The sequence below is a fragment of the Polyergus mexicanus genome, unplaced genomic scaffold (genome assembly GCF_030449975.1).
Source record: "Polyergus mexicanus isolate NDT 795.1 unplaced genomic scaffold, iyPolMexi1.0 SCAF_15, whole genome shotgun sequence".
NCBI lineage: Eukaryota > Metazoa > Arthropoda > Insecta > Hymenoptera > Formicidae > Polyergus > Polyergus mexicanus.
The window spans coordinates 1,093,320-1,114,837 of NW_027223335.1; the positions used below are offsets into that span (position 1 = coordinate 1,093,320).

The window sequence follows — 21,518 nt, forward strand, 5'->3', positions numbered from 1 at the left end:
CGACGTCTTATTTTCTACGATTTAGCGAATCATTCGCACATTGTCGCAAAAAAAGTGAAGCTGCGAATTTATTCTACAATACACATTCACTTCCACGATCCATCCGGACGCGTAACAACGATGATCATGTCTACACATGACCATCCGGTTACAGTTAACGACGATTACATATGATGCGCTGATTTTGCGAAGAGACGAACGGAAAATTTTACTACACCGTGTAAAAATCATTCAAGAAGTGAAAATAATAGATGAAGTTAGCGTACTCTTTCTATAAGCTTAAACACGTCCGTTGGCATTATTTATGTGCCGCCATACAAACTATCGATTGAAAGGCAAACCCTTCCTATATAGTTCCATATCACAGAGCGCAATATTTTTTCAAAGACCAAACTTTCGAATAGAGAGAGAGAGAGAGAGAGAGAGAGAGAGAGATGACTTTTATTCTTAATTATTTCTATGTTTAATATCAAGACAATATATACGCGAATGTATCATGGTTGTACGAAGCATCGGAAATATAGACAGATGAATTGTACAGAGAGAGGTACTTTGAAAAAATATATCAGATCAAAATTATTGCAATTTTATGAGATAAATATAAGTACAAATGTTAAAAAAGATTAAATAAATGCAGATAATTTTTTCTATGGAAATAAAAATTCTCTATAAAACTCAATATCTATTGATATTTTCGATGCTTGGCTCATGTATGTAATATAAGACAATTCCTTGGAGCTAGTTAGCTACAACATTATGCAGGTTTATTCTCCTATAAGATCGAACGAATGTGTTTACGAGCATAATTATAATAATGATACTGTGTTCATGCATCCTATTGAATTTGAATGTCGATGCGAAGATACGTGGCAATTTCCAGCCTTTTGGTTCTTGTAATAATTAATCTAGTTAATGTTTAGTTCAACTGCATTGTAATTAATGTAACAGTTATTAATGGAACAGTATTACTATGATTAGAAAATACACTATACATAATTCGGTAATACGAAGAGTCGTGTCATTTTAATATACAATCGTGCATGTTTTCCACTATTCTGTTTCCCATTTCGTATCTTGATGAATTAGAAATTATGTTTACTGTTTTATACGAGACGATTTTATATAGCTATATTATATATGCCTTAATCTATAAGAAAGCAAATAGAATTGTGAATCTTTCCGAATAACTTTTTTTTATTTCATACGAGATATGTAGATTTATATTACATATTCTAATCTATAAAAAAATTAAACAGGATTAATTGTGAGTCTCCGAATGATTGAGAAATAATGATATATTAGAAAAACAAGAGATATTACCGACTTTTGAACAAGTTACTACGTATTATCGTGAGATAGCAGCAGTAGTTCTAACGATGTAAAAGGAAGGAAGAGCGAATCTAAAAGTGGGTATATAATGACGAACATATTCGATAATTCGCTTTTGCTATTTGTTTGTTCGCTCAGTATATATTTATGTCAAAAAAGATAAACAGAGCTATCACCTCTCTGATTTTAACTCGGACTCCTTGCATAGGAGAAAACTCTGAACCGCTGTAAACTACTGTCAATTTTTTTTCCTTCTATTTATTTGGCGATAGAAAAATATAGAGTAGAAATAAGTATATTTAAAAAAGATGTTCAAATCTTATATTAAAATATTAATATATTTGCGCAAGCGCGGATTCTTAATTTTTTTCTTAATTAATGTTTTTGTTTCCCTTTCTAGAAAAGGCATGAATCCTCCAACTCGAATATATCGAAGCGTTGAGGCCTCTTTTCCGCAATGCCGAACTGTCAAATTATGCGAATTTTGACAGTTTGACAATTTGTGAAAGAAAAAATTAAAGTTAAGAAAGAAAAGTTAAAAAAATTGGGAAATATCCATAAATAAAAGCGCGCGCCTCTGTGTTGTTCTAGTATTTGTAAAAATGTAAAAAATAACCGTGATTTTCTAAGGTTTTTGGGCGCTAATTTTTTTAGCAAGCATTTTTCAACCTATGTTTATATGAAACTTTTTGTTCGGAATTAAATTATCTTTCAAATGAGATCAAAATGACTTCGCGACGTAGTTCGCTCCATAGATTTCGAAATAAAATTTTGTCAAAATTCGCATGATGTGACAGTTGCAAATAACACGAATGAAGCAAGTTGCAGCGCACAAGCGAGACAACCAATCAGCATCGCGGAAAAGAGGCCTCAACGCTTCGATATATTCGAGTTCGAGGTTTCACGCCTGCCTTTTTTAAAAAGGGAATTATATTTACTATTTTGCGTAATTTCGCGTAATTTTGCATAAAAAGGCTGCATAATCTAACGATCGCCGGATCTAGTTTCATCACGAAAAATTGGCTTAAGAATTTAACCGATAATGAAACTGGCATAGGGACGACAAGGGCGCAAATGTTCCTTATGTCCCCATACTCTCGGGTGAAAATACACAAAAGTCAGGTTGCGTAATGAAGATCCGTCACAATGGCGGCGGCACGCTTTGACCCTACGGCTATTCTCACGGTCAGAACGCACCGGTGCATTCGAACTTACTGTTTGATCTCTTTTCTTTTCTCTTCTTCTTGCTTATGTCGACGCAACAGGTCGTATTGTCACGAAGTGTCGTTTCTCCTAACGTATGAAATCACCGCGCGCACCGGGATACCTCCGATACGATTCGAACCGCGCGGAATGCACAAATTTATAGTCCCCCTCCCCTCTCTTTTTCTCTAAAAATCCGACACCTGCTTCTCTCGGGCCGCAGGTATAAGACGCTCGTTTCTATCGCGCGCATATGATGATAGAAATTCCGAAAGTCGCGTCGAATTCTTTGTCGGAACGCTCGTCCCGCTAAACGAGGTGTCAAACTCGCGTTCCTACACATGTGAGTTTTCATCGAGCGTTTGTTGTAACAGAATCGAAAACAAAGACCAAATTCAATATTCCCCGATGGATTATTAAAGGCCGCGATCGGCTAGTCTTTTGTCTGTAAACGACGCGTAACAAATGGACTGTGTATTCTGTCACAGTTTATAGCCTCCGTAGCAGCACTTGGCCAAGATTGTTCCGCTTCTAGTTCGAGAGATGATTAATGAGTTCGTTTTGTGTTCCTCAATGTGCAGAGGCGAATCGAAACTATCTTGCTCGTCTTGTTCTCGCAAAAATGTAATCACAAAATTTGATTATAAGCTTCTAATAGAGAGAGATGGCAAAAAAGAAAATGATTCGGCAGTATAATTGTGTAACGGATTTTTTAACATGCTTTCAATATAATAAACATATCTCAGACTATTAAGAGCACATAATCATTTAAAAGTAGTTTTATATATATAAATAAAATAATATTTAAAAATTTACTTTCTCTTTTCTTGAAGATATTAAATGCATCCGCATAAAAAATATTTATTTAAAATGCAATAATCGAAGTTAATATGTGATTAAGCTTTAACAATTATATTATATATTTTTATTTAGATTAATATTTAAACTTTTCAGACTTATATTCATCATATTTCGAGTATTATTTCTTATATTATCTCAAATATCATTTCAACGAATTATTTTCACACTTATTTACGCGCTTAAACATGTAGTATTTTAATTATATAAGTAATTCTACTATCTAAACAAATATACATATATACTTCTTTAATATTCTAATTTTATTTTTAAGCTCTTGTTTACAAATCACAAGATTAACCAGTCTTTTGGCGACGCGAAATCGAAGAGATGGACCATAATCCTCTTTCGGCAAGTCAAACATTTCTTCGTTGTCAATGCGATCGATGCTGTATTGTTTGTTTCACGAAAAAGATATAAATGTATCGCTTTACGTTACGTGATTAGTCTACATCTCAAGCTGATTAGATAAAAGCTCAGCTGTTAAAAAAATACTTTTATTTTTTTTATTTTCTCTCTGTCTCTCTCTCGCACGCAATTTCGCTTCTTTCTCCCAGTAGAATACTTTCTCCGTTCTCTTTTTCATTGTTTTCTTTCTACTGGTTAATCGATCATGAATGAATATTGCAAACCGCATATACAAATAGTTTTCACCAAAAAAAATATCAGTTAGAATAAGCCTCGTATAAAATTGTTTGTGCAAAGACGAGGACCGTCATTAGAGAAAAACCACTATTCTCACCCAGAAATTTGGAGAAATGTAAAAAAGGAAAAGTAAAAAAAACACATAGCTGATAATAGTTAGTGACATAGACATAGAGGATAGAATTATTTTAATTTATAAGTATTTACTACATTTAAAAAGTAATTTGAAATTTTGTTTCTAGTTTCAAAAAGATTTTCTAGAAATTTTATATTCTTTTGTTTTTTTTTTTTTTGTTCAAACAAGATAGTTAATAATAATTATTAAAATACATAAATCAAAGTATAATCTAATTATATTCTTTTTTATTTAACCTTTCGCTTTTCAATCAATTTTCAAAAAACCTTTTAGATCCTATACCGGACCCTTCTCTAGTTCATTTTCAATTTGATAAATTCTGATTAGCGACTGATCATTTAATTATACCGCCAAACGTTTCACATTTTGTCGGCGAAGCAGTCGGTCAGATATTAGAATGGCTCTCTCTACGGGATGGACGAGAGGAGAGGGAAAGGAGGGACAACATATTTCTTTTCGACCGTAACCGTCTTTCGGCACTCTTTTATGAATCACAGGTCGTCGGTCTCAACGTATTGATACGATTACGATACGGTTTCGTTTTCGAGAAACCGTATATTCCAGAAAAAGCGTGCTTTCCGAGAGTTTGCTACATAATTTAAAAGCGTTTATGGTTTGCTAGAAATCGGTTCGCTCGAAGATCGTTTTTATTAATGCCATCAGAACATGTGGTTGTATGCTTTACGACTTGTGTTGGATATAAAAGAAATTCCATCTGTATTTTTGATTTGAGAAGATTTTATATTAATGCGATAATTTTTGTTCGTTGAAAAGAGGGAGTCGCAATGAAGAAGAATCCTACATCTGTCGCAAAATAATTACTAAATATATTATAATGCCCCATCGAGACATATCTAGCATCGCGAATATTTCATCGTGTTAGAAGTTACATTTAATTGTAAGAGAAATATGATTCCACCTTAGTTTTCGAAAAATAATTTTTCTAGATTTGTATAATTATCGTAAAGATTTTTATCGCACAGCTGTTAAATTGCAAAGGATTCTGAAAGAATACGAGGAAAAACTCATTCTTAAAAATATTTTATATTTCCTAAAATACATTTTTAATCCTATGGTCTTAGACTTTCTTCACAATGTCTTTATTCATTGTTTCTTTTTTACACGTCAGGCATGCTTTTTTAGAAACACAATACAATTCATTGAACAAAGGTAGACTGTGATTGTTTCTCTTCTAATAAAAAATATGTTTTATATGTAGTTCTTATTTTTCTATTGGAAAAAAGATTAATTTTAAATATAAGTTACACGAGAGTAACAACGCGTTATGATAACATAACTTTGATGGAAAAATAGATTTATAAAATTTTCTTGAACTTTTTTTGTTCGAATCATACATATTGTTAGTCACAACAAGATTTAATTCCTTGAATTTTTTTTATGAATTCTCTACATTCGATATTATCGTTATTTCTCCATAATGCGAATCTTTTTTTCTCTTTTCTGTTCTCAGCTCATCAATATATGCAAATGTAAATATATAGTAATTTTTTTTTTTTTTTTGTAAATTATGATCGTTTCATTAGCTTTTTATTTTCGAGTTTTGCTACTCCATATATTATTTCAAACTATCCTAATATATATTAAATAAAAAATATAAATATAAATATAAATTTTAAAAAGATTTCCGATTCTCAAATTTCATAAAAATACGTCTCGCACGTGTATATACGAATATCTTTTAAGATCATTTGTGATATGTGCATTGAAATTCATAAAAATCGAAGGATGACCTTCTCGAATCTTATCCTATCAGTGTACTAATTAATATTTCAGACATATTCGTTATTTCTGCAAAGTATTTTTGCATTCATCGTAAGTAAATGAGTCAAAGTAAACGCCATCAGAATCTCCGATCTCCTACTATACAGGTAGCATATCTTCGAATGATGTACGATGTGACATTGCTGAATAGACAACTCTATTAAGAAAGAAAAAAATGCGACAATAGCCTTATCGAAATGTCTCGCTGGAAATCCTTTGCAACGAATGCATACTCTTCTTCTTTACGGAAACTTGTAAAACGATCATTGAAAAAGTGATGACATTTTTGGCGAGCTACCGAGTTAGCGACTGAATGCAATTCGTTCACGTAAATGCCTATGCCGATGCCGACAAACGGTCACCAACAGTCACTTTTTGAGTTTTTTAAAACGTCAAGGACATCATGCGGAGAACGGTGGTATTCAACTTTAGAATTCTAAAGTCAATGATTATAGCACGATTATTATGCCGTGTATTTCTAATAATTTATTTGTTCGCACGCAATCTAGCAAAAAGAAAAAAAATCGTACTTCTTAGCATAACTTAATCTGTTATATATTTTTTTAATACAAAACAGACACAAAATTTCAAAAATTAGCAATCTATAAAAACTTATTTTTGCCTAGAATATTACATACATTATTCTGTCGTTGATTTAATATTCTATTTCCTTCTTGAGTATAATCACATAAAATTAATCAGTTGTCGGCAGTTATCTCATTTCTTTATATGATTCTCAGAATTTTCTTGAAAATTTTATTTGTTCAGCTTCGTCTTTTAAAGAACTTGTACAAAGAGTAAAAAAGAAGATTTATTTATCTTTACATGTGACATTTCTTGGATATTTATTTTTTCGGAAAGGCTTACTTTTCTTTTCCTCAATTGTACATAAAATGATTAATGGATATTTCATTGATGATTTCAGTGATGTTGCTCAAGCACCGGAAAACAATTATCCATTTCCGTTATACGAGGAATATCGTTTTGATGTCATATACAGACCAAAATTAAATAACGTTTAAACGTAATACGTAATCTTTCTCAATTATCTCTCTTTGTAACCAGTCACAGCGGAAAATATTATAATGTCCCAAACATATAAAATCTTGTACATTCTTAATTATTGTAATTATCTCAAATGTGTAAATTAATATTGAAAAAATAATCTGAAGATTGTAATCGAAAAAATTACATCGGAAATTAAAATCAACGCGACACCACGACACGACTTTTTCCGTTAGATCGTATCCAAATCAAAAATTCTTTTCCGCCTAAAACTACACGGGTCGAATTGCTTATTGTGCTCATATTTTTAAATTTGTCGACGTACGTGTACAATAAATAAACAAACAGTTTTATTTTTCTAACTGTGAGATAATTGTCCCTGACGTATCCCCAATTAGGGTAGAGAGATTAACTTCTCAAACTGAAAATTTAAATCGCTCGGCCATGAAAACGTAACACGCCTCGCCGAGGTTCGCCGCGCGTACACGCACGCATAAAAAAACGCTCACGCAAATACATATACGCGATTCGAGAGAGTAGAATAAAGAGCGACGCTACAGAACGACCATTGGCCATCGTATAATTACGTTGACGTACAAATCCCGCACGATGGCATTCGCATCTTTAAACGGAGCGACACTGGTCCCGCAGGACCGCTAATTAAACCCAAAAACCTCATCCGTTAATTAAATCCGAGCGATTAAGCTTATTCCTCTCCCCTCCCCCCCCCACCCGCTCTCCCCTTACTCTACCGTTTCTCTTCTTCCTCCTGTTCATCCCCGTTGCCATCTTTACCGATAATTATTACCTACCGGAACGATCTTCGAATCTTGAGCGGTCATCAAAGTTTTGCCCGCGGCCCAATTGCTATTTAAATTCAATACACAAATTTTGCATACTCAGTATGCAAAATTTGTTATTTTCAAGAAGGAAAGATGAGAAAAGCAGCAAATTTTTCGTTTTTTTTTGTTTTTTTTTTTTTTTCAAAAATGAGGAAAGGGTGTTAAAGAAGTGAATTGTTTTGGCACAAAGATGTAGCTATTGTAAAGATAGACAAAAGATGATGAATTGCGTTAATACGATCTTTTTCGTGTCGATGTGTGTTTTTTGTACTTTTTCGAAATTTGATTTATGATCGAGAAAATAGGCACATATGTAGAAAATTTGCTACCGCCATTTCTATCCCCACTTTACGAAGAGAGCATATTTAAACCCTGTTCGCTTCGCGAAGGAAATCTTCTTGCTCGGCCGTATTACAGTGAAGACGTTCAGCAATCGTAGTGATTATTTGAGAACTCGGACAGTTTCGCGTACAATCTTTCGCTTATCAGTTATCTTCGTATCTCAAAATGTACAATAAAAGATCAACAGTATCTTTCTCTCTCTCCGATATTTACATCAGTAATTGATTGATCGCGCGGATACGTATCCCGTTTGCGCAATCTGAGACTGACCTTGACCTGTATCGATCCTGGATCAAGGAGATTCTGCGATATACGGGCGTACATGCTTGATAAATCGAATCGACTTAAAAGTTAGCTCGAGAACGATTTCTACCATTGTGTTGAAGAGCGAGCGAGCGAGCGAGCGAGCGAGCGAGCGAGAGAGAGAGAGAAAGAGAGAGAGAGAGAGAGAGAGAGAGAGAGAGAGAGAGAGAGAGAGAGAGAGAGAGGAGAGAGAGATGAACTCAGTGACTCAGAGACCTACATGGACCAGTGTCGTCAAGAGCTTCCCCTTGGAACAGTCATAGGACAAGACCAGTGGTACTGAGGATTTCCCAAGTTAATTTCATATCGTTAGAGTATGTTCAAACTTTCTTAGAGTAAGTAATTTGTTTCGAACTGTTCGAACTTTTTTTTAGAATAATTTTTGATCGATTTTGTATTCTCATCAATGTTTTAGTTAATAATTGCAAATAAATTATTTTTGAATTAAAATTGATAATAATAAATTAAATTCCGTAATAATAAAAACTTATTGTATTTGCTTAGTGTGATGGCGTGAATTACAACGCAATTAGAAAAATTTACCGAGTAAAAGCAGAAAACTCTTTATTGCACTCGACAATTCACCGTATATATTCACAGTTTCTTTGGTATACGCATGTGTGACTTTTACCACATGTGTACGAGATCTGTGCATAACTTGTCCATATGGTGAAAAGAGAAAGTGGAATTGTGTGTATGATGTGCTTTTCCCTTTACGTCTCGAAAATAACTTATTTTATTAAATTTCAAAATTAAAGCTTCTAAAACGACGCTTTATATAACGCTTTACGTAAAACAAAAGTGTAATTTGTGCTATGACTTAAGCAAGAAAAAAGTAAAACGTGAATAATCGTATTTTAAAATCATGATAATGTTTCCACGTATATACATATAATGTGTCTCGGAAAAGATCGGATATCTATTTAATGGCTACCAATAGCTATAAGTTCTGTCAATACTTTCTATTAAACGTATCAAAAAATATGTACAATGACACTTATAGAGCCTACAGCTATCGATAACCGTCTATAGAATAGCGCCCAAAATTCTTTAAACAATTTATAATCGATCTTTGTTTAACAAAAATTGAAGTTCGCAAAATTAGATTTTCTGTTCGTTTCTGGCAGAGATAGACAAAATTTTATTCCAACAATAGATAATGAATAATAGAGACAAAATATAATTTATTTGTAATGAGAAATGCATTTTTATTCTAATAAAAATTTATTCGATTAAATGATTATTTATATATATATGATAACATAAAAAGAAAGATATTAAAGTAATAAATAATGTAAATAACGAATATAAAATAATAAATAATGTGAATAACAATAACGCAAATCAATTAATACGAGTAATATACAATATAATACAAATAATGGATACAATTTTATATTCAAATCATAAACTAGATAAAAATGTTTTCAAATAATGTCCATCTCTGATTTCTAGTAATAATGCGCTTGTACAAAATCTCTTATAAATCTCATAATTTCTTCTAAAATTAATCATTCGTTTTAGACGAACAACTAATAAATATTTAATTAAATTATCAGTTGAAATCGATGTTTTTTTTGTTATTGTTTTAGAATTATCTCAGAAGTTCAATTTATCAATATATTTCTAATGACCGTAAAATTATTATAACCGCGTTCCGAAGAGAAACGATAACATAAGGTATACATTCTACAATAGGATAAAATATTCTCGGACAGTGAATTAAAGATACGATTTTTTGAATCTCATAAATCTCACAATTTCAATATTCAACAAAGGTAAGTAGCTCAACATCAAGTGCTTGATATTTTTCGCATTCTGTTATTTGCTATATGATCTGTTTTAATTTAAATATATTTTCTAATTTAAAATTATGTTTAATATTTAGAGATGTGTATAGAAATTTTTATATATGTATTCATGGATATGAAAAAAACTATCTTTTATAATATTTAATTTATCATTATTCTGACCTTTCTTCTACGATCATAATTATTTTTTATTCACAGATATTTAATAAAATGTATCCAAGAGCCACACAGTCGAACGAGATCCCGGGATCATCCATATCTCTTAATCTAACGTCAACGATGCCGATATATCATCAGCCGCATCTCGCGTCGATGAACTATGGCAATATGGAAATGCATTCTACGGGACAAATATGTAATCCAACAGATCTCAGCAACTTAAACAATTCTTTCTTCCAAATAAGCAATAATTCTAATTCTGCCGATTGTAACTGTATAAATAGAGTACAGTCTAGTGCATCATGGACAATGCAAGGCAATCAGGCGTCTAAACCAGGATCTTTAGTTTCCCATTATCCAAATCTGTCAATATCAGAAAAATCGATGAACTCTTACAAGATCGTGTCAGAAAACGGCACCGATTATTCAGAATATATACCGTCTCTACCACTAACCGTAAACGAATCCAATAGGGAAAACATGTATCAGTGCTTTGACAATAAATTGAACGCGGTTAACAACATTGATGACATCAATCATTGCAAGCAATACGTGTATCAAAAAAATCAATTTAGTGAGATGTTGCCTTTGAAGACGACACCGACGCCTCGTATATCATGGGCAGATGGTCATAAGGACGATCAGATTGCGTCTAAGCCAGGACTTTCGGTTTCAAGAGATTATTATTCGAATTTACCCTTGAGTTTATCAGAGAAAACGACAAATTCTTATGAGATTGCTTTAGGAAGCGGTTTCAATCAACAGTTTGCAGTACCTCTGGATTATCTACTACCAACCGTAAACGAGCCCATTGAATCCGAAAAGGAAAACAAGATATATTACGATCCATCGAAAGCGAATATCGATCCCGAATGTCTCTTTGACTCCAATAATTCCAACACAAGCACGTGTCAAATATGTTTCAAGACATACAGTAAGACGTCGCATCTGAAGACGCATTTAAGGATACACACCGGCGAACGACCGTATTCTTGCGATTGGCAAAATTGCGGCAAAAGCTTCACGCGAAGCGATGAGCTGCGGCGTCATATGCGCACGCATACCGGCGAGAAGACGCACACCTGTCATATATGTGAAAAGAAATTTACGAGAAGCGATCATCTCAAGAAACACATTAAGACGCATGAGAGGGAGGAGGAATACCAAGACGAGACTGGAAAGTATACGAATGAAAAGGATAACGTGTCTGTAAATTTTTTCACGGATATTTCGTTCTTTTGCTAATTTGCGAGGCGCACCATCGAAAATTTTCGTTATCTGATATTAATTGATTTCCAATTTACATCTGTAAATATATTACGATTAAAGAGATAAAGACTAATGCAGTATAGTAAGAAACAGCTTTAAAATAAAAAATCTAATATTAGGCTGCTAAGAACAAATTTATCGTTATATTTATTAGTCCAGTTTCCCTTGGAAAAAAAAAAACACACACACACACACACACAATTCTTTTTGAGGATGCGGCAATATTAGAATGATTACGCTACGTGTTAATTAAAATAATTTATGGACGAGGAACAATAGCTCCCCCGCTAGTGGCCGAACTGATAAAAACAGATAACGCACTTTTAAATGTAAACGCGCATTACAGACTTTATATCAATTTTATGGCAAAATTTATGAGAAATATGTCAGACAATATATCACATAGCGGCAGGTGAAGAAATTAACAGATATTATTAACAGTATATGTTAAATATTACATTAAAACAAAATCGAGTCTTAAAAAAATGGCATTTTCTAAACCAGGTTATTAAATAGACGAATCAGCTATGTTAGTTATTAAAAGTTAATAAAAAAATTAAAAAAAATATAGTATACGTCGAGATTCATAAATTTGACACTGCGTACATAAAGCATTTCTATCCTTATAAAATATAAAATTATTAATCAGAAATAATCTCTTGGAATATTATAATGTATGTGTGAGTGTATGACGTTGAATATAAAAGACGTTTAAAATTTTCTAAAGGAATTTGTTTTTTATAAATTATAATTAAAAATAAAATATGATTTGTCAAAGATTAACAATCGTTGTCGATTTATTGTTTTTGTCACGCACAGTTATCATTTTAATATATGTTTAATGAAATATATTTTCTACTCTGTTTCAGAGATATATACAAAAACGAAATATAATGAAAATACGAAGAAATGTATCGTATATTTCAACATCAACCATGGAGAACGTATGTTTGTCAATCCGTAATTTATTAAGATACCGGGAGGAGAAAAAAGCGATTAAACGTACGTAATTTTTAGACATATTATTTGAGGATTATATATGTTAAAAAATTATTTACATCATAAGAGAGAGTTTTCTCTTATTACACGCGTAGTTTACTTAGCCCTTCGATCAATCTGACATCTTTTCATTTTACACACCTCAAACTTCAAAAGAGGCTATTTTCAATGATCTCATAGGCAAGGCGGCTTGATATTACGGAGCGAGAAAGAGGGGTCGTACCGTAAAAAATTCATACAATAACGAATCGTTCTCCCGTCGTATGCCGGATTCTCTCTTGACATCTTCCTGTCATTCGACACGCCGCCGGCCTTTCGTCCCGCCCAAGCGAAGGGATCAACCGAAAAGGTAAGCGCCCTAGAAACATCTTCCCTTCTACACGCCGTCTGACAGGTGTTTCGACCGCGATCGCAGATAGAAAAGCGTTTCGCGTGTCGAGGTGCTGCTGTTAAAATCTCGAGCGGCTTGTACCCCAGGGTGAAGCGAAGATACACAAGGAGATATTAGCATTATCGTGAGCTCTCCTCTGCATTTCCCGCAACACAAATGTTTCCAGAATAATTATTTCGGAGACTTATAATTTTTGATAAAATTTTCATCGATAGAATAATTATTTAAAATTTTTTTCACATCTCTCGAAGAAAATCGTAAGGGATGCAACTCCTCTACGTCACATATGAGTCTTGTTTGCTCAGGGTGACAATGCGGTCATGTGACAGCATTGCACACGATGTGTCTTTTTCGACCTGCTGTCGGTAGATGGAGGCACGATGAATGGAAGAGGTCGACGTAGCGCTATTAAGGGGGCGGCGCGCCATGCAGCAGCCCCCCCTTGGCCCCTCGACCTGATCGAGGATTCATGGCTGGCACCAAGAGGAAGAGGTGCACACAGGCAAACAGAGGTAGAGGCAGAGAGGCAGTGACGGTGACGGTGGCGGTAGCGGAGGCAGAGATAGAGAGAACAGGAGAGACGACATCGTCGAGGATGAACGAAGTGGACGAGGAGGGCGATCGAAAAGGGACGCGAAGGGTAGCGGTGGCAGTAGAGTCGCGGGGTAGGGAGGAGATACGAAAATGGAGTAAAGGAGAGAAAAAAACGAGTTACCCGGCTGCCGGGCAAATTATAGGGAAAATCGGGGTGGGACGTGCGGCGCGGAGCGGCGCCGCACCGCGCCGCGTTGCGTTGCGGAGAGGAGGAGGCAGCCCCGTAGTAGTGGCTTCGAAGGAGAACGACGACGAGGTGGAGAAGAAGAGAGAATGGAGGGGCCGGAAAGGGAGGAGGGGTGGCGCCACGGCAATTCCGGACTCGCGTTCAACGTTCCCTGCGGAGTTAGCGAGGATAACCCGCGCGAGGAGCCAGCGCGCAAGCAAATTCAAAGAGGGCCCTGTCGCGCGAGTGGCGAAATTTCTTCTTTTCCCCTCGGTCGTCTTTCGCGCCGCGGTAATTGACGCAAAAGTGACAAGAAGAGCGAGAGAGAGAGAGAGAGAGAGAGAGAGAGAGAGAGAGAGAGAGAGAGAGAGAGAGAGAGAGAGAGAGAGAGATAGGGGGAGAGATAGTGCAAGGAGAGCGAGACGCGGGAGGAAAGACGCGGTGCGCGCGGAGAGCGAGAAAGACAGAAGGAGGGGGTAGACACACAAGTACAGTACACGCACCTCTCTCTTACGTGTTACGTGCGGTCAGTGCGAGAGGCTGCGACGTGCCGCGAGCATGCGTCTGCGACGAACGGCCCTTAAGGCGAACGAGCAGCACGCCGACTTGCCTTCGTCGCGGTTGTCGCCATCATCGTCGTCGTTCTCGTCGTCCTTGTCATCGTCGCCGCCGTCGCCGTCGCCGTTGTCGTCGCCTTAATCGCTCGCGCATCGTCCGCGAATGCTCCTCTTGATTAGGGAACCCAAGTAGTATCTCGTCCACGGAAAAGAGAGCCTTTTCGTGATTACGTATTAAAAAAATAAGGATACCGTGTCACCTCCTGTCACGATATAGTGTCCGTGAAAATTGACGTTCGCGCTTGTCACATTGGAGCGCATCTCAGTGGACATGAAGCCCGATGAAAAGGGGTGCCGCGCACTTCGACGTTCTGTGCCCCGGCAAGCGTCGCGGGTACTACTTGTGCGAGTATTTCACGAGTGTCATTCATTCAGTGCGCTTGTCCTGACGAATACAGCCAATTACTCGAGAAGAGGCTATTCCGCACGTAACGTTGACGTGTAGCGTAATTGAATTTCTCTTACAATCGAAAGATCTTTTTACTCTTGACGAGCGCTCTTTCTCTCTCTCCCTCCCTCTCTCTCTCTCTCTCTCTCTCTCTCTCTCTCTCTCTCTCTCTCTCTTTCTCGCGAAACCATATATCGCGCGCGAGAGGAGATCCGTCTCGGAGGGACGTCCAAACTCCGATCGTCGAGATCACTCGAGAGATGGAGTCGTGATCGAGAGGCACGCACGACGTCCATCAGGCACCGAAGAGATCGGGCCCCGCTCTCGCGTCCCCTAGTCCTCGACGTGAATTCGCGCGTTTTCAGGATCGCTCGAGCGGTTCCACCGATCCGACGTGGGACCGGCTCCGCGTGTCCGGGATTCGTCCGCATCGCAGCGTTTAGGCGAATCGGCAAACTGGACGCGGAGATCAGCGGCGGCGGCGGCGGCGGCGGCGGCGGCAGTGGTGGCCGCAGGGGTGTCAGCCCGACACCCCTCAGCAGTATAAATGTGAGTCCTCAGTCTCGTTCTCTCATCATACACGGGAATCTCGTTTTCTCTTCAATTTCGTCGCGTTAACACGAATTTTATGGCGTTTTCTTCCCATCGATCCTAACGTCTAACATCTCTACCCTAATTTCATTTACAGAATAATTATTACACATAATATATATTTTACTTTTAATAAATATATTCTACCTACGCCCATCCTCGTCACATTTACAATCATATTTCCGCAAATGACGATATCATTTTAATTTGCACGGCTATCAGTTTTGTATTATATATGCATTTTTGACGACCGTTTAAAAATAACATTCCGCTTTTACGAGAACTTAGTCATTTACTTATATAGCGTAATCTTAAGTTAACGAGAAGCCCACGAGATATCGTGTTTCGTCGTGATTTTACGAGAATTTTCCGATTATCTTTAGAGCCGTTTTAATTCGCCGAGAATCCAGCGATCCGGCGTTTAATCTCGTTTCGACACGACCATCACGAGAATCTAACGGGCATCTTAAAATGAAACTTTGAATTTAGCGGCGCGGTAATTATATTCCGAATTCTCTTTTATATATTTTCCGCCTAACTAAACGAAAATCCCACAAAACCACCTTTATCCCGATATAAGCTTTATGAGGCTTGAAACAAAATCTTCGCCGCCGCCTTTCATTGTTTCCTTATATACTTTGTGGGAATCTCACCAATGATCTCTCGATCCCGTTACGACTTCCTAAGATTGTTTTCCAACCTTATTTCCTCTCAAGTAAGAGAATTCGTCATTCATGAGGTGGAATATAACGAAATCGCAAATTGATAGACGCCATCCTCGTTTCCGTCCAATTTAGCTCGCATGTACTTAATTGCGTTAAATGATTTTCGAAGGTACGATAGGTCGATGCACCTCCACTACACGAGAGCGTGCATATAATTGGTAGTCCTCCTACATATATACGTAAAAGATGCACGACGTGTGTCGTGAGAAATTAATGCCGGCGTCCGCGGTCGCGTCGCTCTCTTTACCGCATCTCCGGTCTTTTTTCCCCCATTGCGGAAATACACCTCTGGTTAAACGCGACCGACCAGGAGCTCTCGTCGTGCGAAAACGACTTGTGTACACTAACCATCCCGACCATCCGTGCCACTCGATCGATCTTTAGCCGTGGAAGTGACCTGCACACGGCGATGCCAGTGGGAATGGAACATTCGTCGCGAGAATATCGACTACCTCGTTTACCTGCCTCGCTCGTTTCTCCATCAAATCGACCGCTATTATCTATGATAAAGGAGGAAAAAAAGAGAAACGTCTGAAGCGTCTTATTTTAGACTGTATTTACGGCTCTTGAAGAACGAAGCTTGTTTGAGATAAGCGCTACTGATCGGCGATACTGACAGTATCTGGTACCTCCGTCATCCGGATGTCTTTGTTCTCCGCATTCGTTCTTTACGATCACGATCCGTGCGATATAGTGTCACGTGTATCGCGTCCCGCAAAAATTTCAACCCGTCTCATCCTCCGGAGAGCTCGACAAGGTTTGCTAGTGTGTTGCTAGCCAATGTAATAAACGTTACTATATTGTTACGCCCCGTTCACGCCCGCCTGCCATACGTCGGCCGAAGAGCGATTTATACGAACAACTACGCGCCGACATATGAGCCGTTTCTAAGACAGTTGTAAAGTGCGCGAATAATTTCGTTGCGTTAACATTTTTAATTGCACAAAAAAAAGAGAGACAGAGAGTAATAAATATAACAATGAGCTATTCAAATAACAGACTAATTTCTTTTTAAAACATCCAATCTCACTCGCTTGCTTTTGCGGAATGTATCACGATTCACGCGCATATTGCTATATTTTAAAGTTGACCAAAGTTATTTAAAATAAGCATGTATAGAGATGAATTACATTATTATGCGGTGAATTCCGGTAAACCGCACAGTAATAATTGTAATAACGATGTACACGTATGCACTTGGAAGCGATTACCACCTGTTCACTGGCGGTAATTAGCGGCACGATACAGTGTCGAAGAAATTACATAAGCAATACCGCAAAGTTACCGCAATATTATTATTGCTGCTCTATATAGAGCAATTATACTGACACGATTATATAACGCTTTTGCACGAGATCATACGTAAGGATAGAAGAATGCGAGAAAAGAATATTTCTCTCGCGAAGGACATATCGAAGGATGTCCTGAGAATTATGAAATGAGCCAGTACTAAAATACTTTAGATTTAGGTGATCGAGATGAAACGAAGCTAGATCGAAGGATGAAGAACATCGCACTTACACGTTCAATTTAATTCATTTATGATTAACAAGAAGCGTCATCGGACAATCATGATCTCGAGGGGCTGAACAAAATAAAACATTGACCAATTCAATCTAATATAGAGTGCAAAAAAAAAATTAGCGATATTAACAAGTTATATGGAGAGAGACCGAGTGAGAAAACCTCGGCCACAGCCGGGTAATTAACCTATCCTTTCGAAAATCCACGTGTGCCCCGAGTTGCACATTGAGGCTCTCTCTCCCCCGACCTTACACGCACCACTCCCCTCATTAGCGGTTTCCTCCATCGTGAACTTTGCACCTGCAAATTGCCACCGTTCGTTCTATCATTTGCGAGTGCGCGCAAAAAAGAGAGAGAGAGAGAGAGAGAGAGAGAAAAGAAGATCGCGAAGAAAGGGATAGGGGGAGAAAGAACCTAGAAATCAGGATAAGATAGTCTCGGATTGTAAGGATCCCGTTGCAGCTGTTGCAGATTACGGCGATACCATCGTCGGCTGCACTCTCGAGACGCGATTTAACAACATTAACGACGAACTGGAATTGAAGAACACGGAGAAGAGCAAGCGATTAGGTTTTCTATAAGCAGAAGAGAAGAAAGAGATATGAATGAAGTAGGGGAAAATAAAGGGAGAAGAAAATTCGCGAGCAGTAGGCAGCGATAAAGAGAAAAATGAAGAATATCATTGGAAACGCAGTCACGTTTCTCGTTCCATTGGCATTATGTGTATCGACAAAAAATTCATTTGCTCTGCAATCAGCATGGATAATGGCACGGGTATTAAAATTTGTTTTTCCATCTTCTACACTATGTATCTATATCTCGAGACCCGCGATTCGTAATACAGGACGGTAGTAATTGCGACTATAATTAAAATGCCATCACCGATCACAGATATATAACCTTCCTCCTTCGAAGAAGGAGTCTTGCTACACTTTATTTTCGCTCTGCTCCATCATATTTCCCATCACACGTCCTCGCCGAGTCTTTTTAATCGAAAGATCGTATCGATATAAGATGGTCGACTGTGCAAGCCGCGCGCTGTTAAATTTTTGGAAATATCTCATGATAACGTTGATTAATAATTTGTTTAGGGACACGGGTAAGCTCTCGATGAATCGATCGAAGCGCGCGCGTGGAATAAAACGACCGGATTATGCAAACGAGAATTCGATTCTGTCACTTTTGATTTACGAGATTTCTTACGACGCGCGTGGTAACGGGTGGGAGGGGGGTAGGGAGGGAGGGAGGGAGGGAAGGGAGGAGCGAGGAAGAACGAGAAGATATACAAGGGACGCAGAAAACGAGGAATGGACGCTGTGGAGCACGAGAGCGCTACCGCGACCCCATCAACTATTTACATTCCCCGGATAAATGCACTATTAACTAACCTCGCGCTAATATCTACGTTTTCTGCATCATTATGTTAATTGTGGGATCAGCGACCCTCGAGGGCACCACGAAGGGGCACCGTCCACGAGCGCGATCCGCGGTAATTTGTACATTTCGCGCTTATCTCGCGAGACGCTAAGAAAACAGCGAACTGATGAGGTGAATACACATTGGAATTAAAATTCTTTTTAAATTCAGTGAAAAGATATTTTAATATACCGTTGAAAAATTGTGTATATTCGGTTTTGTAATATTCTCGTCGGGGGGGAGGGGAGCGGGGGGGGGGGGGGGGGATCGTAATGACGCGATCTCCAAAAATTCTTTCTCCTAATTGCGAAATAAACTCTACGCAGGATGTCGTCCCGCGCGTCTCATAACCGACAACATCGCGTCCGCACACCGATCGCTAGCACACGTATAGTAGGGTAACATGGAAACGAAAAGAGAGCGGCAGAAACGGCGCCTTCGTCGCCCCCGGCGAAGACTGGAAGCCGTTTCGTAATCGCGGCCTGGATCATTTTCTGCACGACTGCCCGGGAAATTAGATCACCTCTACTACCTCTATCTCATCCCGGTAGCGAGAGATCTAGGCAGGTTTCATCGCGCGATGAAACAGGAAGGACTTTTTATCCTCCTCTTCTACCAGCTCCATTTTTCTGCCTCATTTTCTTCCTCTTGTTCGTCCAATTTCATCTCGCCGCCCCCCCCCCTCCTCTCCCCCCTACCCCTCGATCGTCCCATCGGCGCACTTCTTCCACTTTCCATTACGATGCTCCCTTCCTTCCCGCCATGCCTCGTGGCCGCTCGATCGCCTGACATCGACAACTTGTTGTCGGTGATTTAGCAATTAGCTACGTTTCTTTTTTTTTTTTTCCTCTCTCGTAAGGTATCGATGCGTATCAACATGTTGACTCGTTTCTCGCCGACGAGTTTTCTCATTCGTTTTCGCTGGATCTCGCTAGATTCTCGATAGATTTGCGATACCGTTAATACCATCGTTATCGTTGTCAATTAGGGCATATCTTACACCAAACTTACTACGTTTTTATTATAAAAGAAAACAAATGTAGAAGCGTAGAATAATTATATATTTTTATTACATAAAACATAAATAAAGCGATTCGATAACGGAAAGTCAAAGAGAACGTTGCACAAATTTCTATGATAATTTGCGATCGCGAAAGAAATTACGCGAAAAAGAGATAAGTATTGCAAAGTAATGAAGCTAATGTATACAACAGATTTCCCTCGTACGGACACGATGGAAGAGGGGAGAGCGCGATTAATGGCATACGAGTATGGCCGAACGAGAGTTGCGCGAGCATTTGTCGGGATACCGACAGTTTGCAGAGCGAAACCAAAAAAAAATATGGGCGCAATTATCTCCCGAAAAGGGCACACAAGGGAGAACTTTTGCACACGCATCATGCGAGATTAGTCGGAATATCGAACTCCGAGCCCGAGTTGAATTATCGGATCGCGAGAGGAGAAACCGGTGAACGCTCTCGCGAAGCTACGATCCGGAGGATTATAAGCGACTTAAAATCTCTCCTTCATCACTTTCTCCCTCCCGTCCCCCTCGAGTTGATCCTCTCCTGCCCTTCTTCTGCTCCGTCTTCTTCTTCTTCTTCTTCTTCTTCTACTACTTCATCCTCCTGCTCCTCTCCGGTTCTTGGGGTCCGACTTTGCTTTTGGCTCGGGTCGGGCGTAATCGGTTCTCCGAAGCCAGTGCTCATTATCGACCCGCCGGCCTGGCAATTACCTGCGAAGCCTCTTTCGACTTCGTGTATGCCAGCCAAGCGCAGTTTCCGCAGACTCTGCGCGCGAGACCTTCCGAGATCCGTCTCGACGGAAGTTCGAGGAGCAGGAAGAAGACCGGCGAGAAAGTTTTCTCTCTTTGGCGAAATAGCGTATGGAGGAGATCGGTAATAAATGTAATACGCTGTATATGATAATGTAATACCATTCATACTTATCTACATTGCACTGATGAAATTATATTCCAAGCACCAATCAAAGCTATATGCCTTTCTCGCCAATTATTTAAATTGAAGATGATGATAGGCAAACAGCATCGCCCGTTAGAATAAATTGTCTGAAGAGAAGATATGCGAGCAATGCGGCAAAACGATCGCTGTTAATTACCGAATTACGAGTTTGCGGTACGCAAACGGCTGTCGAGTTCACGCCATTTAGCAAAAAGATTTTATCCGAAGCACGAGAGAGAGAGAGAGAGGAAAGATGCAACATTGCATCGGCTTTTTTTTTCCAGAAAGATGTACGATCGTCAAAAACGCTGCAGTAAAACATTCCTTTTTTCAGTTGCCGCAATTTAATATTATATATATATACGATATTATATATGACGATGCAAATCAAATTAATTGCAGATTAATTATTTGAATAGTTTTAGAAAAAGCATTTCAAAATAATAATTGTTTATAAATATC

General features: G+C 38.2%; 2 protein-coding genes across 10 annotated transcripts in view; one reads left to right on the top strand and one right to left on the bottom strand.

Annotated features, from left to right (window-relative positions):
* LOC138939837 (uncharacterized) overlaps positions 1-21,518 on the bottom strand; it is a 180,279-nt gene that overhangs the window by 23,679 nt on the left and 135,082 nt on the right. The window lies entirely within an intron of this gene.
* On the top strand, positions 10,147-11,660 carry LOC138939998 (uncharacterized). The gene is made up of 2 exons (XM_070308445.1): positions 10,147-10,223; positions 10,455-11,660. Exon 2 carries the CDS (start codon positions 10,467-10,469, stop codon positions 11,658-11,660), a length of 1,194 nt encoding a protein of 397 aa, XP_070164546.1. The 5' UTR covers positions 10,147-10,223; positions 10,455-10,466.

Bases quoted from the DNA above. Each gene is read 5' to 3' on its own strand.
- LOC138939998 (XM_070308445.1), top strand. From the start codon at position 10,467: ATGTATCCAAGAGCCACACAGTCGAACGAGATCCCGGGATCATCCATA.